Below are 21,526 nucleotides of genomic sequence, written 5' to 3' on the forward strand. Positions count from 1 at the left end.
GTTCGATCAGGTTCAAGCCCGAGCTCTGGCTGGGCCACTCAAGGACATTCAGAGACTTGTYCCGAAGCCACCCCTGCATTGTCTTGGCTGTGTGCTTAGGTTCGTTGTCCTGTTGGAAGGTTAACCTTTTCCCCAGTCTGTGGTTCTGAGCTCTCTGGAGCAGGTTTTCATCAAGGATCTCTCTGTACTTTGCTCTGTTCATCTTTCCCTCGATCCTGACTAGTCTCTCAGTCCCTGCTGCTGAAAAACATGCCCACAGCATGATGCTGAAAGACCATGCTTCACTATAGGGATGGTGCCAGGTTTCCTCCAGATGTGACACTTGGCATTCAGGCCAAAGAGTTCAATCTTGGTTTCATCAGACCAGAGAATCTTGTTTCTCATCAGTCCTTTATGTGCCTTTTGGCAAACTCCAAGCGAGCTGTCATGTGCCTTTTTACTGAGGAATAGCTTCCATAAAGGCCTGGTTGGTGGAATGCTGCCGAGATGGTTGTCCTTCTGGAAGGTTCTCCCATCTCCACAGAGGAGCTCTGTCAGAGAGATCATCGGGTTCTTGGTCACCGCCCTGACCAAGGCCCTTCTCCCCTGATTGCTCAGTTTAGCCTGTTGGCCAGCTCTAGGAAGAGTCTTGGTGGTTCCAAACTTCTTCCATTTAAGAATGATTGAGGTCACTGTTCTTGGGGACCTTCAATGCTGCAGACATTTTTTGGTACCCTTCCCCAGATCTGTGCCTCGACACGATCCTATCTCAGAGCTCTACAGACAATTCCTTCGACTTCATGGCTTGGTTTTTTCTCTGGCATGCACTGTCAATGGTGGGACCTTATATAGACATGTGCGTGCCTTCCCAAATCATGTCCAATCAATTGAATTTACCAAAGGTGGACTCCAAGTTGTAGAAACATCTCAATGATGATCAATGGAAACAGGATGCACCTGACCTCAATTGTGAGTCTTTTTAGGAAAGGGGGAGATGTTAAACCAATTAGCCATGAGAATGCAATTAGCCATGAGATCTTACAACGCCTGGATAGGTATTTTACGTATTAAGCCGCATTGTCTACAAGCGCGATCGGATTGAATCCCTAAATCATCTGGATAGGAATTTTATATATCAACATATGTTATTGCAATCTGGACAGAWTACTAGTTGATGACATGGCATGCAACCATTGATTGATGCATGCAACGTCTGAGCAGAGGAACGCAGACATTTTCTATAGGCCCTGCAGTGCATTCTGGGTCAAAGAGTGCACTCTTTTAAGGAGTGAATGGGAGTCAATTGGGCGTTAGTTTAACAACACAACATTAGCATGAATTATGTGAAAAAATATTCTGAGGGCAGATTTGGCTCCAGGGCAATGGTGGAAAAAATGTGATTGGTTGGGTGAAAGGCCAGGGGGCAGAGCTTAGACTGACAGGTTAGTGAGTGGAGTTAACAGGTTAGGATCAAATAAAATAAACGCTTTCAAGGAGGTTCATCAGGTATAATTTGCCAGGGAAAAACAGATATACAAATAAACAGGGGCAGAAGAGTTGGATAATGGTGTAATAAGCAATGATAGAAATCCAGACAAAACATTGCCAGAGTGGCTTACTATTAACATCTCAGTGTCTGTGCTTTAATTGGTCAATTATCTCGCTCTGCTGCAGAGCACACTCGTGATGCCAGCCAGAAAGTCCTTAGCAAGGCCTGTATCATAAACCYTCTCTGTTCTTAGCCTAACATACCATAACAACCTCATGCCCTCTTCATCAGGAACACATATGACACAAACACACAAATTGATTTGCATGTGATGAACTGCTCATGAGTGGATGATGACAGAGCAACATGAGAGCAGGGGCTTACTCAGGTGGTGGAAACGTTCTGAGTGGTGCAGATAGAAATGTACAGGCAGAGCAGACATGATTCTCTTATCATGGACTTTAGAGAACAATATCTGTGTGAGGCATTTCTTTGTCTTTTTTTTAAAAGGAGAGTAGAATAATTTTATTGGGATGGAATAGGTCTTCCTGAACAGCAGCCTAACCTGAGCCCGGTTTCCCTAAAGCATCTTAAGGCTAAGTTCATCGTTAGAATCTTCGTCTGAGCATCGTTAAATCTCAGAGCTGTTTCCCAAAACTCTTGTTATTAAAGTTGCACTTAAAAACGCTTGTTTACCACCTGCCCAGACCCTTCCTAGAACCGCTAAGTGTGTCATTAGATGCGTTTTTCCCCTACTGCGTCACTTTATAAACAAGATCTCCACAAAACATAGATTCAAGATGTTTATCTGTCTCTCTGACTGCCGATAACGTCAAAATGAAGTTGACTACAAATACAAAATTGCCAATGTCTTTGCCATTGTTACAAAAAGCAAACAATAAAAATATGCTTAAAATTAAAACACAAGATGACTGCATTAAAAGGTAAATAGCCTAAAGTATAGGCTACATACAAAAAACAAGATTGCACCGTATTGTATGGCTGCTGAGCTCCAACTCAACTTTGCTAAACATGTCTCCTTCACCACTAGAGGTAATAAAGTCCTAGACCAATATTACTCTACCCACAAGCAAGCATACAAGGCCCTCCATCGTCCCCCCGTTCGGCAAATCAGATCATGACTCTATACTCCTGCTTCCTGTCTACAAGCAGAAGCTCAAACAGGAAGTACCTGTGACGTGCTCTATAGAAAAATGTTTCTCTGCTAAAGGACTGCTTTACTAACGCTGACTGGAACATGTTCCAGGACTCCGCCAATAGCATCGACGAGCTAACCACCATCACAGACTTCATTAGGAAATGCATCGCCGGCATTGTCCCCACAGTGAAGGTTCACTGCTTCCCCCAATCAAAAGCCCTGGATTAACACAGAGGTTGGTGCTAAAATAAAGGACAGGGCTACCACACACCGGGCTATCAAAGCCAACTCCTATGCTACTGCTGAGGACACAAAAAAGTACAAGAAGTCCCACTACGACCTCTGGAGAGCCATCAAACAAGCAAAAGGACAATAGGAACCAGGTGGWATCCTATTACACAGGCTCTGATGCCCACAGCATGTGGCAGGGGCTACGTTCTATTACAGATTACAAAGGAAGACCCAGCCATGATTTGCCAAACTATGCCTCACTACCAGACGGATTCAATGCATTTTATGCACGCTTCGACAAAAATAACACCGGGGCCATGCATATGAGGGCCCCCGCCGAACCAGGGGACTGGGTGATCTCGCTCTTCAAGGCCAACGTGAGTAAGATTTTCAATCAGGTCAACACTTGTGGGGCCGGACGGTATTCCAGGGTTTGTTCTCAGAGCATGCGCAGAACAATTGGTAGGGATATTCACGTTCATTTTCAACCTCTCCTTGTCCCAGTCTGTAATCCCCACGTCTCAAGCTGACCGACATCATTTCTGTTCCCAATAACTCTAAGGCTAGCTACCACAATGACTACCGCCCTGCATCACTCACATCTGTAATCATGAAGGGCTTTGAAAGGCTGGTTATGGTACACATCAACTCCATCATCTCAGACACCATAGACCCCTCAAACTCAACTCTGGACCTCGAAGCCAGTTCCATTGCATTTTTTTAATTGTTTCACTCTAATCAGGGACTGGTTTAGACCTGGGACACCAGGTGGGTGCAATTAATTATCAGGTAGAAACAGAAGACCAGCGGCTTCCGGACCTCGTAGGGCACGTGTCTTGTCATTATGGGGTATTGTGTAGATTGATGAGGATGAAAATCCATTTCAGAATAAGGCTGTAACGTAACAAAATGTGAGAAAAGTCAAGGGGTCTGAATAGTTTCAGAATGCATTGTATCTGGCCGGCCGGACCTACCAATCTGGACGGACCTATCTTGCTAGATTCGGCCGGCCAGATAGCTAGGTCCGACTGGCTGGCCATACAGCTAGGTCCAGCCGGCCGGCCAGATAGCTAGGTCAGGCCGGCGGGCCAGTTAGATAGGTCCAGCCATATAACTAGGTCCAGCCAGCCAGACAGCTAGGTCCGTCTGGCCGTCCAGACAGCTAGGTCCTGTCGGCCGCCAAAATAGCTAGATCCGTCTGGCCAGATAGCGAGGTTTAGCTGACCAGATAAGTATGTCCGGCCGGCTGGCCAGAGGTAGCTCCGGTCGGCCAGATAGATACGCAACATATAAAGTGTTGGTCCCATGTGCTGAAATAAAAGACCCCAGAAATKTTCCATATGCACATAGAGCTTATTTCTCTCTAATTTTGGGCACACATCCCTGTTAGTGAGCATTTCTCCTTTGCCAAGATAATCCATTCACCTGACAGGTGTGGCATATCAAGAAGTTGATTAAACAGCGTTATCATTACACAGGTACACCTTGTGCTGGGGACAATAAAAGGCCACTCTAAAATATGCAGTTTTGTCACATAACACAATGCAATTGGCACACTGACTGCAGGAATGTCCACCAGAGCTGTTGACAGAGAATTTAATGTTAATTTCTCAACCATAAACCACCTTGAACGTTATTTTACTGAATTTGGCAATACATCCAACCGGCTTCACAACCGCAGACCATGTGTAACCATGCCAACCCAGGACCTCCAAAGCCGGCTTCTTCACCTGCGGGATCATCTGAGACCAGCCACCCGGACAGCTGATGAAACCAAAGGATTTCTGCACAAACTGTCAGAAACCATCTCATGGAAGCTCATCTGCGCACTCGTCATCCTCACCAGGGTCTTGACCTGACTGCAGTTGGGCATCGTGACCAACTAAAAGTTTGTGAGGGTCTTAGGGGCCAAGCCAAATTTCTTCAGCCTCGTGAGGTTGAAGAGGCACTGTTGTGCCTTCTTCACCACACTGTCTGTGTGGGTGGACCATTTCAGATCGTCAGTGATGTGTACGCCGAGGAACTTGAAGCTTTCCACCTTCTCCACTGCGGTCCCGTCAATGTGGATAGAGGCGTGCTCCCTCTACTTTTTCCTGAAGTCCACTATCAGCTCCTTTGTTTTGTTGACGTTGAGGGAGAGGTTATTTACCTGGCACTACTCCGCCAGGTCCCTCACCTCCCCCCTGTAGGCTGTCTCGTCATTGTTGGTAATCAGGCCTACTATGGTTGTCGTCTGCAAACTTGATGATTGAGTTGGAGGCGTGTGTGGCCACGTAGTCATGGGTGAACAGGGAGTACAGAAGGGGGCTGAGTACGCACCCTTGTGGRACCCCTGTGTTGAGGATTTGTGAAGTGGAGGTGTTGCTTCCTACCTTCACCACCTGGGGGCGGCCCGTCAGGAAGTCCCGGAACCAGTTGCACAGGGCGGGGTTCAGACCCAGGGCCCCGAGCTTGATGATGAGCTCGGAGGGTACTATGGTGTTGAAGGCAGAGCTATAGTCAATGACATTCTTACATAGGTATTCCTCTTGTCCAGGTGGGATAGGGCAGTGTGCAGTGCAATGACATAATCTGTGGATCTATTGGGGCGGTAAGCAAATTGAAGTGGATCGAGGKTGTCACGTAAGGTAGAGGTGATATGATCCTTAACTAGCCTCTCAAAGCACTTCATGATGACAGAAGTGAGTGCTACAGGCCAGGCCGATAGTCATTTAGTACAGTTACCTTTGCTTTCTTGAATACAGGAACAATGGTGGACATCTTGAAGCAAGTACGGACAGCAGACTGGGATAGGGAGAGATTGWATATGTCTGTAAACACTCCAGCCAGCTGGTCTGCGCATGCTCTGAGGACGCAGCTAGGGATGCCGTCTGGGCCGGCAGCCTTGCAAGGGTTAACATGCTTAAATGTCTTACTCGCGTTGGCCACGGAGAAGGAGAGCCCACAGTCCTTGGGAGCAGGCCGCATTGATGGCACTGTGTTATCCTCAAATCGGGAGAAGAAGGTGTTTAGCTTGTCTGGGAGCAAGACGTCGGTATCCGCGACATCACTGGTTTTCCCTTTTTAATCCGTGATTGTCTGTAGACCCTGCCACATACAGTCAGGTCCATAAATATTTTGAGTTATTACCAAGTTATTATTTTAGCTGTCTACCACAGTATATTGGAGTTGAAATTAAGTAATGAATATGAGCTGAAAGTGACTTTAAGCTTTAATTTGAGGGTATTTACATCTAAATCGGTTGAATGGTGTAGGAATTACAGCACTTTTYATATGTGGTCCCCCCTTTAAGGGACCAAAAGTAATTGGACAATTGGCTGCTCAGCTGTTCCATGGCCAGGTGTGTGTTATTCCCTCATTAGTTAATTTACAAGTAAGCAGATAAAAGGTCTAGAGTTGATTTCAAGTGTGGTATTTGGAATCTGTTGTTTTTAACCCTTAATTATTCCAAAGAGCAGTCACTGACAGTGAATCAAGCCATCATTAGGCTATTTGGTACATTCTTAAAAAAGAAAAACCGCACTGCTGAGCTCAGGAACACCAAAAGGCCCGGAAGACCACGGAAAACAACTGTGGTGGATGACAGAATAATTATTTCCCAGGTGAAGAAAAACCCCTTCACAACAGTTGGTCAGATCAAGAACACCCTCCAGGAGGTAGGCGTATCTGTGTCAAAGTCAACAATCAAGAGAAGACTTCACCAGAGTAAATACAATGGGTTTACGACAAGATGTAAACCATTGGTAAGCCTCAAAAACAGGAAGACCAGATTAGAGTTTGTCAAAAAACATTTCAAAAAGCCTGTACAGTTCTGTAACAACATCCTATGGACAGATGAGACATTCTGGTACAAGATCAACTTGCACCAGAATGATGGGAAGAGAAGAGTATTGAGAAGGGAAGGAACTGCTCATGATCCGAAGCATACCACCTCATCTGTGAAGCATGGGGGAGGGAGTGTTATGGCGTGGGCATATATGGCTGCCAATGGAACTGGTTCCCTTGTATTTATTGATGATGTGACTGCTGACAAACGCAGCACGATGAATTCTGAAGTGTTTATGGCTATTTTAACTGCTCAGATTCTGCCAAATGCTACAAAACTCATTGGATGGCACTTCGGCACAGTGCAGATGGACAATGACCCGAAGCATACTGCAAAAGCAACCCAATACTTTTTTAAGGCAAAGAAGTGGAATGTTCTGCAATGGCCAAGTCAATCACCTGACCTGAATCCAATTGAGCATGCATCTCACTTGCTGAAGGCAAAATGCCACAAGAACAAGCAGGAACTGAAGACAGCTGCAGTAAAGGCCTGGCAGAGCATCACCAGGGGAGAAACCCAGCATCTGGTGATGTCTATGGGTTCCAGACTTCAGGCAGTCATTGACTGCAAAGGATTTGCCACCAAGTATTAAAACTCACAATTTAATTTATGATTGTTAGTTTGTCCAATTACTTTTGAGATGCTACAATTGGGGGGCTATGTATAAAAATGATTTTAATTCCAACACAGTTCATACAATAATTTTTACAAAACCCTTAAATTAAAGATGAGTCTACACTTAAAGCACATCTTGATTGTTCCCTTTCAAATCCATTGTGGGGGCGTACAGAGCCAAAATGATGCAAATTGTGTCACTGTCCAAATATTTATGGACCTGACTGTACGTCGCTTGTCTGAGCTGTTGAATTGAGACTCCACTTTGTCTCTGTACTGACGTTTTGCCTGTTTGATTGCCTTACGAATCCTGCCATCTATCCACAGTTTCTGGTTTGGGTAGGTTTTAATAGTCACAGTGGGAACAACATCCCTTATACACTTCCTGATGAACTCAGTCACCGTGTCCGTGTATACATCAATGTTATTATCCGAGGCTACCCGGAACATATCCCAGTCCACGTGATCAAAACAATCTTGAAGCATGGATTCCGATTGGTCAGACCAGCGTTAAATAGACCTTAGCACGGGTTCTTCCTGTTTGAATTTTTGCCTATAGAAAGGGAGGAGAAAAATGGAGACGTGATCTGATTTGCCAAAGGGAGGGTGGGGAGGGCCTTGTAGGCATCCCAGAAGAGAGAATAGCAGTGGTCGAGTATTTTCCCAGCGCGAGTACTACAATCAATGTGCTGATAGAACTTCGTAGCGTTTTCCTCAAATTTGCTTTGTTAAAATCCCCAGCTACTATAAATGCAGCCTCAGGATATGTGGTTTCCAGTTTGCATAAAGTCCAGTATAGTTCCTTGAGAGCCGTCATCGTATAGGTTTGAGGGGGAATATACATGGCGTGACTATAACCAAAAATAATTATCTTGGGAAGTAATACGGTCGGCATTTGATTGTATTCATTTGAGGTATTCGACCTAGAATACCTCATTTGAGGTGTTCTAGGTCGGGTGAACAAAAGGACTTAAGTTTTTGTATGTTATCACAATCACACCATGAGTGGTTAATTGTGAAACATACACCACTGCCCTTCTTCTTCCAACAGAGTTCTTTATTCATGTCTGCGCGATGTACTGAGAACCCAGCTGGCTGTATGGACGGGGACAGTATATCCAGAGAGAGCCATGATTCCGTGAAACAGAATATGTTACAGTCCCTGATGTCTCTCTGGAAGGAGATCCTCACCCTGAGCCTGTCTACTTTATTGTCCAGAGACTGAACATTAGCAAGTAATATACTCGGAAGCGGTGGATGGTGTGCCCAACTCCTGAGTCGGACTAGAAGTCCACTCTGAAAACTTCTTCTCTGCCAACGGCGTCTTGGAGCAGCCTCTGGGATAAGTTAAATTGCCCTKGGTGGTGCGAACAAAGGATCCAATTCGGGAAAGTCCTATTCCTGKWTGTAGTGCTGGTGAGTTTCCGCCGCTCTGATATCCAAAAGTTATTACACAAAAAACAAAATACTGCAAAGTTGCTTAGGAGCTAGAAACAGAGCTTCCATGTCTGTCGGTGAATCTTGGCAATTTGAATGCACAGAGATACCGTGAGGAGATCCTGACGCCCATTGTCGTGCCATTCATCCGCCACCATCACCTCGTTTCAGCCTGGTGGGAGGAGCCATAGGAGGACRGGCTCATTTTAATAGAGCCCCACAGTGGAGGTGTCATAATACCCATAAAACCTAGCGATCAAACAGGAAAATGGTTCCTATCATTTTTCCAGCATTCATTTTTCCCATAGGGAATTTTAGAGACACTGAAAATAAGGGCTGTGACGTTTTGATAACCATGTAAATCTCCCTCGGACAAGGTGACTTTTATCAATATATAAAAGTAGAACCTTATGGAACAGCGGGGAATGCCTCAACTGTTAGCTTCATTAAATTTTACCCGCAAAACACAAGTCTCAACGTCAACAGCGAAGAGGTGATTCTGGGATTCTGGCCTTCTGCCTAACTCGGCAGAAAATCTCCCTCCAGCAGGTGGCGTTTTATCGCTCACCGAGCAAGGAGTTAAATGGAGGTCAGTCATTGAGTGKTGAATTTGGTCAACAAAAAAATAAATGGCTTATTTATTACTACGTGAGGTTTATTTGATTGTATATACGTTTCGTAATACTTAGGTTGCTATGAGTGTACGGATATAAGTAGGACACGTGACATCCCCGCAACTTTGAGAAAAAACACTTTATATCCGAGATGGCTATGCATATTCCTGGCATGAGGCTAGTAGCATAGCATCTCCCCATTGAATAAAGGCGGTTGACGTCAACAACCCTCAATGAATATTCAAAAACGTATTACATAATTGCATGTATCCACCAATCCAAAGAAAGGATAGGAGGGAGCTAAGCATCCTGTCATGCCGCTTTGTGGACAATGACTAGCATTGTTAGGACATATAATGCGAATATCTAGCAGTTGTGAGTTGGAATCTCATGAGGGACAACTTTAGCATTTAAGCTAATTAGCAACTTTTCAACAACTTAATACTTTTTAGTTACTTTGCAACAACTTAGCATGTTAGCTAACCCATCCGCTAACCCTTCTCCAAACCTTAACCCTAACACCTAGCTAACGTTAGCCAGCTAGCTAGAATTCGTAAACATATAGTACGTTCTGCAAATTCTTAACATAATACAAAATGGGTGCTGAACATCCACAAATTAATACATACCATATCATACTAAATGGAGTGTCTCAGATTTACATACAGAATAATACGAAATGCTCTGAGACCAGGTTGAGATGGCAGCATTATACATTGTTGGATTAATTCATGGCGCACAAAAAAATATTTAATTTAATGATGGAGCATTTCCTAAATTCCAACGTTCCACCTGCAACTAGCCATTGGAGTTGAGACAGCGGTGCCTTCCAAGTCAAAAATTAAGGAAGTATTGCCAAGGAAATATTTGTTGAAAATTAATTGATGGATTGAACTACCCCAAGCTGCAACGGCTTATTGCAAGAGTAGCCTGCATTATTGTATATCGACCATTGCAGATCTGTAGTTAGGGGGAAGTCTCCCCAGAGTCAAAGGACCACCTTTAGGGAATTAATACTGTGGGCTTGCAAACCTGATGATTAGCACCAGGATCTGATTGGGGAACTGATGTCTTATTCATACCTGAAGCAAAGAGTGTACAGTATTAAGAAACTCTGTGCCTGAAGTTTGGCATTCAACCGAAAGCTGTTCTCTGTGGTGGAAAAATTGGGCACACACAGTGGCCCCGTTTACATTGCATATTTCGAAAAATGTAAGGACATAGTCCAAATTATTTAAATATCTCATTTTGACAGAACTTGAAGTAAATAAAAAAAATAGCAATCGATTTTTTTAAACTTATGACCCAATTTCAAACAATGTAATGTGAGGAATAGGAAAAACAAATACAATAGATGTAATTTGTTAATGAATCCATAACTACTCAAAACATATAGCCTAATGGTAAAATCCTAAATGGTCACCAACTAGTCCAATTAAAATTAAGCTGAGATCTGGACCATTTAGGGGCATTTCCATGTACTCACATCGCATCACATAAGTTTGTATTGGTTTCTGGACTGGATCGATGAACCGTTGAACTCCTATGTCTGAAAATTAAAATGGACAATTCCAATCCGTGACTCCAAAACCTGAATTACAAGGCTACCGTCTCATTTCTGAAAACATAATATTTCTGTTCATCATTTTAACCTCAACCTGAAGAATATCTAAATCTATGGTCCTAAAACAAGACATTTAATTTAAACGTAGAGATTAAAAGGTGTAGATTTGGTTTATTGACATTTTGAACAATTGCATCACCGGTAGCAAGAGGACCCGATGCAACTGTTTCTTCCACTTCCATGTCTGTCCTCATGAGGCATAGGGACTTGAAACGTCTTCTCTTACTGTGGTCTTATACCAAATTATTCTGAGCCCATCTCAGACTTCAACCGATACACAGTACTCTTGTGCAAAATAGTGGAACAATTACACATCTGGTTATATCTGTCAGTATTACAGAAAAATAATTAAACTGTGTTTCTCGATGTATAAACTAAACAATACATTAAAGCCTTTGAACTCAAGCCAATAATTATGAATACAAAGATGTACATCAACTAGACACTTTTTTTTTTAAAGCTATAAAAAAAAAAGTAATCTACAATTGGATCACAGTAGCGGTAAGCTGCCTTGAGGTGCCAGAATGATCCCAAAGACATAGAAAAGTCCCATCAGGAGGTTGAGCTTAGCTGTCTTTTGGGGGATCTTGGAATAGCACTGGCTGCGGAACTGCCTCTCCAGGGGGAAGGCCATGGGCAGCGTGAGCAGGGGCAGGGCCATGCTGATGGTGTAGTGGGTGGCCAGGATGCAGAAGAGCACGTAAGGGAAAAACAGCAGGAGGTTGAAGAGGATGTAGGACAGCGTGGGCCCGATGAGGATGGCCAGAGTGACGATGCCTGCCTGTTTGTCAGAGTCCATGTCTCTGGTGTTGTTGCTGTGTAGAATGGCCTCCGTGTTGAGGGCCAGGGGTACGGCGTAGACCAAGGGCAGGACTGACAGGTAGCCCACCTGCACGGCGTGGGCAAACATAACTGCCAGGGGGCCAAATGTGATCAGGATCACCACATCCCCCAGGGCCACATACTTAAGACCAATGCCTGGAAACAGGACAAGAAAGATATCATAAGTACCTGGATATTAGTGTGTGTGTGTGTGTGTGTGGTTAGTATTGGTAAAAAGATCGTGAGTGAAATAATGTCAGTAAATCTTTTTAAAAAACAGGTTAATGGTTATCTCACCTCCCGTGTACAGGAAAGAACTTGAGAGCCCTCCAAAATAAATAAGGGCCAGATGTTCCATCCTCAATGTGGAGAGAAAGTAGAGCAGGGTGGCACACAAGCAGCCCAGAGAGTAGAGCAGCGCTCCAAACATGACCACGTCCTGCGGTGCCAGGATCTCATCCACAAGAGTCCTATCATCACTCTTCTTGTGGTCGATCCCTTTGGAGAAGTCATAGTAGGTGTTAACCAGGTTCCCTGCCCCATGCACTACCAGCACAGCTACGGCACACACCATGAGGATGACCAAGTCCACAGAGCCCTCCAGCTTGTAGGCCAGAGCACTGCCCAGCGCCACCGGTGTGAGAGAGGCGCTGAAACTCCACGGCCGCAGGGCCAGCACATAAGCAGCACACTTGTACCTCATGTGGGACGCAACTCTGGCCATCCCTGACCTTCGCTGGTCAGAGGTGTGGTTCCGCACAATGTCATTCAAACCGGAATGCCTTGTCTCATTACGTCCATTCGATCCAGCCAAAACAAATGTCTCCGCGCGGCTTGGTTTCTGCCCCACAGCCATACCTCTGCCAAGGTCCACAGTAGTGCCCGCAACAATCATAAAGAAATGGTTAGTAAACCTGAAACAGAGGTCACACACAACTTAATTTTCGTACAGTGAACATCTCATGTAATGAGCAAGTGAAACAGAATCCAGGCTGAAATTAATTTAAAACCAGTAAGAATCAGCTATTATATTGTCCATCATTGAAGGGTTCCAAAAGCATGCAACAGGAAAAACTAATTGTTGTTGAGCTGGATTAAAGCTCGCTACTACATGCTAGAACGAGGCAACAAGTCTGTTCTACTTCCATCCTGACTAACAATAACTAAAAATATGCTAGCTGGACCAGCTGTATTTCAATGCATCATCTTGTAAATTGTACAAAAACACCTGTTGGGTGGCCACATTGCTTGCTTCCTACAACCTCGTAAAATGTGCCTTCAGAGCATTGCACCAGAAGGCTGGATAGTCAACTAACTAGCTTCAGAGATTAAAGGATTAAATCTAAAAGCTAACTAGCCAGTGTGCTAATTAGCTAGCTAGCCAATAGCCAGGGAGAAATGAAATGTTCGACACCGGATATTACCTGTTTTATGTATCCTTTCTCTCATAAACTATTTCACACCATGTAACAACATCTTTCTGTGACCGCTACATAACTACAGGGCTGACCCTGCAAGTCTGCTGCGTGTCAATTTTGAGGATATTTCACTGGCTGATCACAGTTAACCCTGACGGACGCCATTTTGTCCAACCAAAGTGCAGTATAAATAGGCACCGTTGGAAACGCATTCCAATGTCATCTGAGTTCCGCGTCTTGTGACGCTGACATGTCCAATAACCCTTTTCTCAAGATGAATTTAAAAATATATATATATTTCAAAATATTTTTTATAAAAAGTATCRCTTATTATCACACTCGCACCAACTCATATATTACAAATACTAAGGCAGGAATTACATTCTTGGTTCTTTGGTGGTGGGTCAAAAAACAGMTCCGGGTAAAATTTGCCATAGGGTAGAGACAGATCTAAGGTCAGCTCGATCTCTCCCTATCCCATCCGGATTTGTTAAAGAGCGAACTCAGACCAGCATKGGTAAATACTATACCCACTAAAACTACACGTCTCCAAAAACATTTGTATGTACATGTTTGTTTCAATAGTTTTCGAACGTTGTCGACTACGAATGGACACCAGACTCAAATTGCGTGTTTTGGCCCTTCACACACGCACTTATTTGATGTAAACTAGGCTACAACCTTTGCGGTTTACACAGTTCTGCAGAATGTATGCCTATCATCATAGCTCACCATCTATTTGATGCAGGTAACTACAACTAGCCGACTACAATGAAAATAACATTTGAAAAATATGTTTTACTAACATTAGGCAACAGCCTGTTTTCCTATATAATTATAAAATAGATGTGCCAATTATATTTGAATTAATAGGTATTATATATATAAATCAAAGTCAACATAATATTGTTATATGGGGCGGAAGGTAGCCAAGTGGTTAATTAACTGCCTTGTTCAGGGGTAGAACGACAGATTTGTACTTTGTCAGCTCGGGGATTCAATCAGGGATACTTTCGGTTACTGGCCCAACACTCTAACACACTGTTCCCCGGTAGACCGTCATTGTAAATAAGAATGTGTTCTTAACTGACTTGCYTAGTTAAATAAATAAAAAAATATGCGCATACCTCAGCTAAAATGASAGACCTGCACAGACTAGAGAATTTTTTCCCTAATCTTTTATGAACTTTATTAATAAGCAGTCAAAAATAATTGATTCGTCAAAATAGTTTTGAGATTGTCGAATACATGCAGGTGGTTTCCTTTCCATTTAAACTTGTCAAGCTCTGACTTTAATTTAAAGTAATGTGAAACCATTGGCAGACTGTGCGAATAGCGCTGCGCCGGAGGGTTGTATAGCTGCAGACTTTTTGATGTAGCTTTGAGCTGGCGGTGGGTGACAAAGGATTCCACAACCCATTCCGCTGGACTGTGCGTGCCACGGTTATCCTCAATTGAAAATATTGTGTTCAAATAAAAGGATGCAATGGATGGCCATTGATATCCATGGGGATAGATGGTGGTGAAATTGACTGGTCTGTCTTTGTTGAGGGAATTTTTCTGGAAGGTGATATCGCAACGATGGTGTGTCAGACGTTCAGAAGTTTACAAAGAGGCGATGTCAGTGCTCCGTTGCTTGCTGTGACGGTGCTTGGGGTTCTGTTCGCAGGGATGCAAGAAACCACAGCCTTTGCCACCTGGAGAATAGAGGTAGGGTGTGACAATTCCACTTTCTAACAGCATACCTTCTATCGCACCGGTTCATTCAGTTTGTATACTGGACAGGTTAAGAAAACCACATTGCTGGAATAAGTTATGATCAAGACTTTGGATGTTGAAAACCATTCAGGACCAAAACAATCCTTTCATTTGAAAAAAACATCTGTGTCTACCAAGATATATGCTTTGTGACAGCTGTTGGACAACAGCAACTTTTAAATAAAGAAATGTCATTGTAATATGAAGCACATTTTTCGTTAGACGGTAAAGGACTGTAGCCCACTATGACTTCATCAGATAGAAATCTAAATGCCTTTTCATAATCATTAATTATGCACGAGATAATGTAGCCTTTTCCTATTCAATAATTGGAGGAATTCCAATTTTGATGGTGCAATAAAATTGTAGGCCTTCAAAATAGGCTACCTATCCACTGGATAGGCTACAGTTAGTGGAAAATATTAATATTAAGGACAAAAATCAATTATGGAGTTGAATACGGATTGGATGGTTTCATCCAACTGGGCACACACTTGTTGAATCAACGTTGTTTCCACGTCATCTCAAATAAAATAAAATGTTATTCCTCACATGCTTGGTAAAATGTTTAGGGCCTTCCTCTGACATCGCCTGGTATAGAGGTCCTGGATGGCACTTTTGTATTTTTTAAATTTTATTTAACCTTTATTTAACTAGACAAGTCAGTTAACAACAAATTCKTATTTACAATGACGGCCTACCAAGAGGCAAAAGGCTTTCTGCGGGGACGGGGGCTGGGATAAAATATTTAAATGTAGGACAAAACACATATCACCACAAGAGAGACACCACAACACTACATAAAGAGAGACCTAAGACAAATCAAATCAAATCACATTTTTATTTGACTACAACAGGTGTAGACCTTACATTGAAATGCTTACTTACAAGCCCTTAACCAACAAAGCTTTAAGAAGTTAAGAAGAAAAACGTGTAAGTAAGTAAAAATTAGATAAGTTTAAAAAATGAATCAATAAAAGTAACAAATAATTTAACAGCAGCAGTCAAACAATAATAGCAATAGCAAGGCTATATACAGGGTAGAGGTCGACCAATTATGATTTTTCAACGCCGATACCGATACCGATTATTGGAGGACCAAAAAAAGCCGATACCGATTAATCGGCCGATTTTTTATTTATTTATTTGTAATAATGACAATTACAACAATACTGAATTAACACTTATTTTAACTTAATATAATACATCAATAAAATCAATTTAGCCTCAAATAAATAATGAAACATGTTCAATTTGGTTTAAATAATGCAAAAACAAAGTGTTGGGGAAGAAAGTAAAAGTGCAATATGTGCCATGTAAGAAAGCTAACGTTTAAGTTCCTTGCTCAGAACATGAAACATTATGAAAGCTGGTGGTTCCTTTTAACATGAGTCTTCAATATTCCCAGTAAGAAGTTTTAGGTTGTAGTTTATATGGAATTATAGGACTATTTCTCTCTATACCATTTGTATTTCATTAACCTTTGACTATTGGATGTTCTTATAGGCACTTTAGTATTGCCAGTGTAACAGTATAGCTTCCGTCCCTCTCCTCGCTCTTACCTGGGCTCGAACCAGGAACACATCGACAACAGCCACCCTCGAAGCAGCGTTACCCATGCAGAGCAAGGGAACAACCACTCCAAGTCTCAGAGCGAGTGACTTGAAACGCTATTAGCCCGCACCCCGCTAACTAGCTAGCCATTTCACATCGGTTACACCAGCCTAATCTCAGGAGTTGATAGGCTTGAAGTCATAAAAGCGCGTAGTGCTGCTGGCAAACGCACGAAAGTGCTGTTTGAATGAATTGACGAGCCTGCTGCTGCCTACCATCGCTCAGCAGACTGCTCTATCAATTATATGACTTAGTTATAACATAAAAAACACAGAAATATGAGCCGTAGGTCATTAATATGGCCGAATCCGGAAACTATCATCTCGAAAACAAGACGTTTTTCTTTCAGGTGAATACGGAACCGTTCGGTATTTTATCTAACGGGTGGCATCCATAATTCTAAACCTGTTACACGACAACCTACAATGTTATGTCATAATTACGTAAAATTTGCCAAATTAGGCGCCCAAACTGTTGCATATACACTGACTCTGCGTGCAATGAACGCAAGAGAAGTGACACAATTTCACCTGGTTAATATTGCCTGCTAACCTGGATTTCTTTTAGCTAAATATGCAGGTTTAAAATATATACTTCTGTGTATTGATTTTAAGAAAGGCATTGATGTTTATGGTTAGGTACACATTGGAGCAACGATACACACGCATCGATTATATGCAACGCAGTAACGCTAGATAAACTAGTAATATCATCAACCATGTGTAGTTAACTAGTGATTATGATTGATTGATTGATTGTTTTTTATAAGATAAGTTTAATGCTAATGTAACAGTATAACTTTAAACCGTCCCCTCGCCCCGACGCGCGAACCAGGGACCCTCTGCACACATCAACAACAGTCACCCACGAAGCATCGTTACCCATCGCTCCACAAAAGCCGCGGCCCTTGCAGAGCAAGGGCAACACTACTTCTAGGTTTCAGAGCAAGTGACGTAACTGATTGAAACGCTAGTAGCGGTACCCGCTAACTAGCTAGCCATTTCACATCCGTTACACTCACCCCCCTTTCAACCTCTCCTTTTCCGCAGCAACCAGTGATCCGGGTCAACAGCATCAATGTAACAGTATAACTTTAAACCGTCCTCGCCCCGACACGGCGCGAACCAGAGACCCTCTGCACACATCAACAACAGTCACCCACGAAGCGTCGTTACCCATCGCTCCACAAAAGCCACGGCTCTTGCAGAGCAAGGGGCAACACTACTTCTAGGTTTCAGAGCAAGTGACGTAACTGATTGAAACGCTAGTAGCGCGTACCGCTAACTAGCTAGCCATTTCACATCCGTTACACTACCCCCCTTTCAACCTCCTCCTTTTCCGCAGCAACCAGTGATCCGGGTCAACAGCATCAAGTAACAGTATAACTTTAGTACGTCCCTCGCCCCGACACGGGCGCGAACCAGGGACCCTCTGCACACATCAACAACAGTCACCACGAAGCATCGTTACCCATCGCTCCACAAAAGCCACGGCCCTTGCAGAGCAAGGTGCAAACTACTTCTAGTTTCAGAGCAAGTGACGTAACTGATTGGAAACGCTAGTAGCGCGTACCCGCTAACTAGCTAGCCATTTCCATCCGTTACACTAGCTAGCAACTTACCTTGGCTTCTTGCTACCCTCGCGTAACAGGTAGTCAGCCTGCCATACAGGCTCCTCGTGGAGTGCAATGTAAGGCAGGTGGTTAGAGCGTTGGACAAGTAACCGGAAGATTGCAAAAACGAATCCCCGAGCGGACAAGGTAAAAATATGTCGTTCTGCCACTGAACAAGGCAGTTAACCCACCATTCCTAGGCCGTCATTGAAAATAAGAATGTGTTCTTAACTGACTTGCCTAGTTAAATAAGTTAATAAAGTTGTACATTTTTTATATATATATATTTCGGCCTATTCGGTGTCCAAAAATACTGATTTCCGATTGTTTGAAAACTTGAATCGGCCCAAATTAATTGGCCATTACGATTAATCGGTCGACCTCTAATACAGGGGCACCAGTACAGAGTCAATGTGCGGGGGCACCGGTTAATTGAGGTAATTGAGGTAATATGTACATGTACAGTGGGGAGAACAAGTATTTGAAACACTGCCGATTTTGCAGGTTTTCCTACTTACAAAGCATGTAGAGGTCTGTCATTTTTTATCATAGGTACACTTCAACTGTGAGAGACGGAATCTAAAACAAAATCCAGAAAATCACATTGTATGATTTTTAAGTAATTCATTTGCATTTTATTGCATGACATAAGTATTGATACATCAGAAAAGCAGAACTTAATATTGTGTACAGAAACCTTTTGTTGCAATTACAGAGATCATACGTTCCTGTAGTTCTTGACCAGGTTTGCACACACTGCAGCAGGGATTTTGGCCCACTCTTCCATACAGACCTTCTCCAGATCCTTCAGGTTTCGGGGCTGTCGCTGGGCTATACGGACTTCAGCTCCCTCCAAAGATTTTGTATTGGGTTCAGGTCTGGAGACTGGCTAGGCCAGGACCTTGAGATGCTTCTTACGGAGCCACTCCTTCGTTGCCCTAGCTGTGTGTTTCGGGTCGTTGCATGCTGGAAGACCCAGCCACGACCCATCTTCAAGCTGCTTTGCTGAGGGAAGGAGGTTGTTGGCCAAGATCTCGAGATACATGGCCCATCCATCCTCCCCTCAATACGGTGCAGTCGTCCTGTCCCCTTTGTAGAAAAGCATCACCAAAGAATGATGTTTCACCTCCATGCTTCACGGTTGGAGTGTGTTCTTGGGGTTGTACTCATCCTTCTTCTTCCTCAAACATGGCGAGTGGAGTTTAGACCAAAAAGTCTATTTTTGTCTCATCAGACACAGGACCTTCTCCCATTCCTCTTGATCATCCAGATGGTCATTGGCAAACTTCAGACGGGCCTGGACATGCGCTGGCTTGAGCAGGGGGACCTTGCGTGTGCGCTGCAGGATTTTAATCCATGACGGCGTAGTGTGTTACTAATGGTTTTCTTTGAGACGGTGGTCGGCTCTCTTCATGTCATTGACCAGGTCCTGCCGTGTAGTTCTGGGCTGATCCCTCACTTCCTCATGAATTTGATGCCCCACGAGGTGAGATCTTGCATGGAGCCCCAGCCCGAGGGTGATTACCGTCATCTTGAATTCTTCCATTTTCTAATATGCGCCAACAGTTGTTGCCTTCTCACCAAGCTGCTTGCCTATTGTCCTGTAGCCCATCCCAGCCTTGTGCAGGTCTACAATTTTACCCCTGAGGTCCTTACACAGCTCTCTGGTCTTGGCCATTGTGGAGAGGTTGGAGTCTGTTTGATTGATGGTGTGGACAGGTGTCTTTTATACAGGTAATGAGTTCAAACAGGTGCAGTTAATACAGGTAATGAGTGGAGAACAGGAGGCTTCTTAAAGAAAAACTAACAGGTCTGAGAGCCGGAATTCTTACTGGTTGGTAGGTGATCAAATACTTATGTCATGCAATAAAATGCAAATGAATTACTTAAAAATCATACAATGTGATTTTCTGGATTTTTGTTTTAGATTCCGTCTCTCACAGTTGAAGTGTACCTATGATAACAATTACAGACCTCACATGCTTTGTAAGTAGGAAACCTGCAAAATCGGCAGTGTTTCAAATACCTGTATCTCCCCACTCGTGAGGTAAGAGTTAAAGTGACCATGCATAAATAATAAACAGAGAGTAGCAACAGCACAAAAGAGTGGTCTGGGTAGCCCTTTGATTAGCTGTTCAGAAGGTAGAAGCTTTTAAGAAGCCTTTTGGACCTAGACTTGGCGCTCCAGTACCGCTTGCCGTGCAGTAGCATAGAGAACAGTCTATGACTAGGGTTGCTGGAGTCTTTGACATTTTTTAGGGCCTTCCTCTGACACCGTCTGGTATAGAGGTCCTGGATTGTGGGAGGCTTGGCCCCAGTTATGTACTGTGCCGTACACACTACCCTCTGTAGTGCCTTGYAGTCGAAAGCCGAGCAGTTGCCATACCAGGCAGTGATGCAGCCAGTCAGGATGCTCTCGATGGTGCAGCTGTAGAATCTTTTGAGGATCTGAGGACCATTGCCAAATCTTTCCTTCTCCTGGGGGGAATAGCCTTTGCCATGCCCTCTTCACGACTGTCTTAGTGTGTTTGGACCATGATAGTTTGTTGGTGATGTGGACACCAAGGAACTTGAAGCTCTCAACCTGCTCCACTGCAGCCCCGTCGATGAGAATGGGGGCGTGCTCGGTCCTCCTTTTCCTGTAATCCACAATCATCTCTTTTGTCTTGATCCCTTTGAGGGAGAGGTTGTTGTCCTGGCACCACACGGCCAGGTCTCTTACCTCCTCCCTGATGTTTGTCTCATCGTCGTCAGTGATCAGGCCTACCACCGTCATGTTGTCTGCAAACTTAATGATGGTGTTGGAGTCGTGCGCGGCCATGCAGTCGTGGGTGAACAGGGAGTACAGGAGGGGACTAAGCATGCACCCTTGAGGGGTGCCCGTGTTTGRGTTTATTTTATTTTTACAGGGCCAGTGCACAGTAATCAACGTTTCAGTAAAAGTGCCGGTTTTAGCCAGCATTTTTCAACCGCAGTCCCTGGGCAGGTTATTAAAAACAATTACAATATAGACAATCATTGAGCAGTGAGCACATGCAGAGCAACATAGGACAAGCAGACATAGAATACAGACAGAGCAACATAGGACAAGAGAGACGTAGCATACAGACAGAGCAACATAGAACAAAAAGCAGCAAGACAAAATTCATAAAAGCAACAAAGTGTTTCCACACCTCACAAGCTACAGACAACAGACAACATGGAAAGCGGCAATACACAGCTAGGGATTATGTTCACAAATCTGATTGACCTTTAGCCATGTCATCATGCATTTTGTGAAAGTGTGATATGTGGTGCAGTTATGTGTGTCTGATGGCAGTGTATTCCA

At 43.6% G+C, this 21,526-nt stretch overlaps 2 protein-coding genes across 3 annotated transcripts in view; one reads left to right on the forward strand and one right to left on the reverse strand.

Annotated features, from left to right (window-relative positions):
• Window positions 1–11,065: 11,065 nt before the first annotated feature.
• LOC111966543 (ubiA prenyltransferase domain-containing protein 1) lies at window positions 11,066–13,957 on the reverse strand. Of its 2 annotated transcripts, none has more exons than XM_070444507.1 (3): window positions 13,221–13,957; window positions 12,094–12,656; window positions 11,066–11,952 (listed from the first exon to the last, which is right to left on the reverse strand). In XM_070444507.1, the coding sequence occupies exons 2-3, from the start codon at window positions 12,650–12,652 to the stop codon at window positions 11,465–11,467; spliced, it is 1,047 nt and encodes a 348-aa protein (XP_070300608.1). In that variant the 5' UTR covers window positions 12,653–12,656; window positions 13,221–13,957; the 3' UTR covers window positions 11,066–11,464. The 2 variants fall into 2 exon arrangements, with proteins under 2 accessions (XP_070300608.1, XP_023847040.1); XM_023991272.2 differs by having other exon boundaries at window positions 12,094–12,710.
• Window positions 13,958–14,529: 572 nt separating this feature from the next.
• Window positions 14,530–21,526, forward strand: part of LOC111966546 (matrix metalloproteinase-23) — a 39,060-nt gene continuing 32,063 nt past the window's right edge. Inside the window, 1 exon segment of the mRNA XM_023991281.2 lies at window positions 14,530–14,924. Coding sequence (XP_023847049.2) covers window positions 14,721–14,924 — 204 coding nt within the window. The 5' untranslated portion in view covers window positions 14,530–14,720.

This window comes from Salvelinus sp. IW2-2015, linkage group LG7, assembly GCF_002910315.2.
Source record: "Salvelinus sp. IW2-2015 linkage group LG7, ASM291031v2, whole genome shotgun sequence".
Taxonomy (NCBI): Eukaryota; Metazoa; Chordata; class Actinopteri; order Salmoniformes; family Salmonidae; genus Salvelinus; species Salvelinus sp. IW2-2015.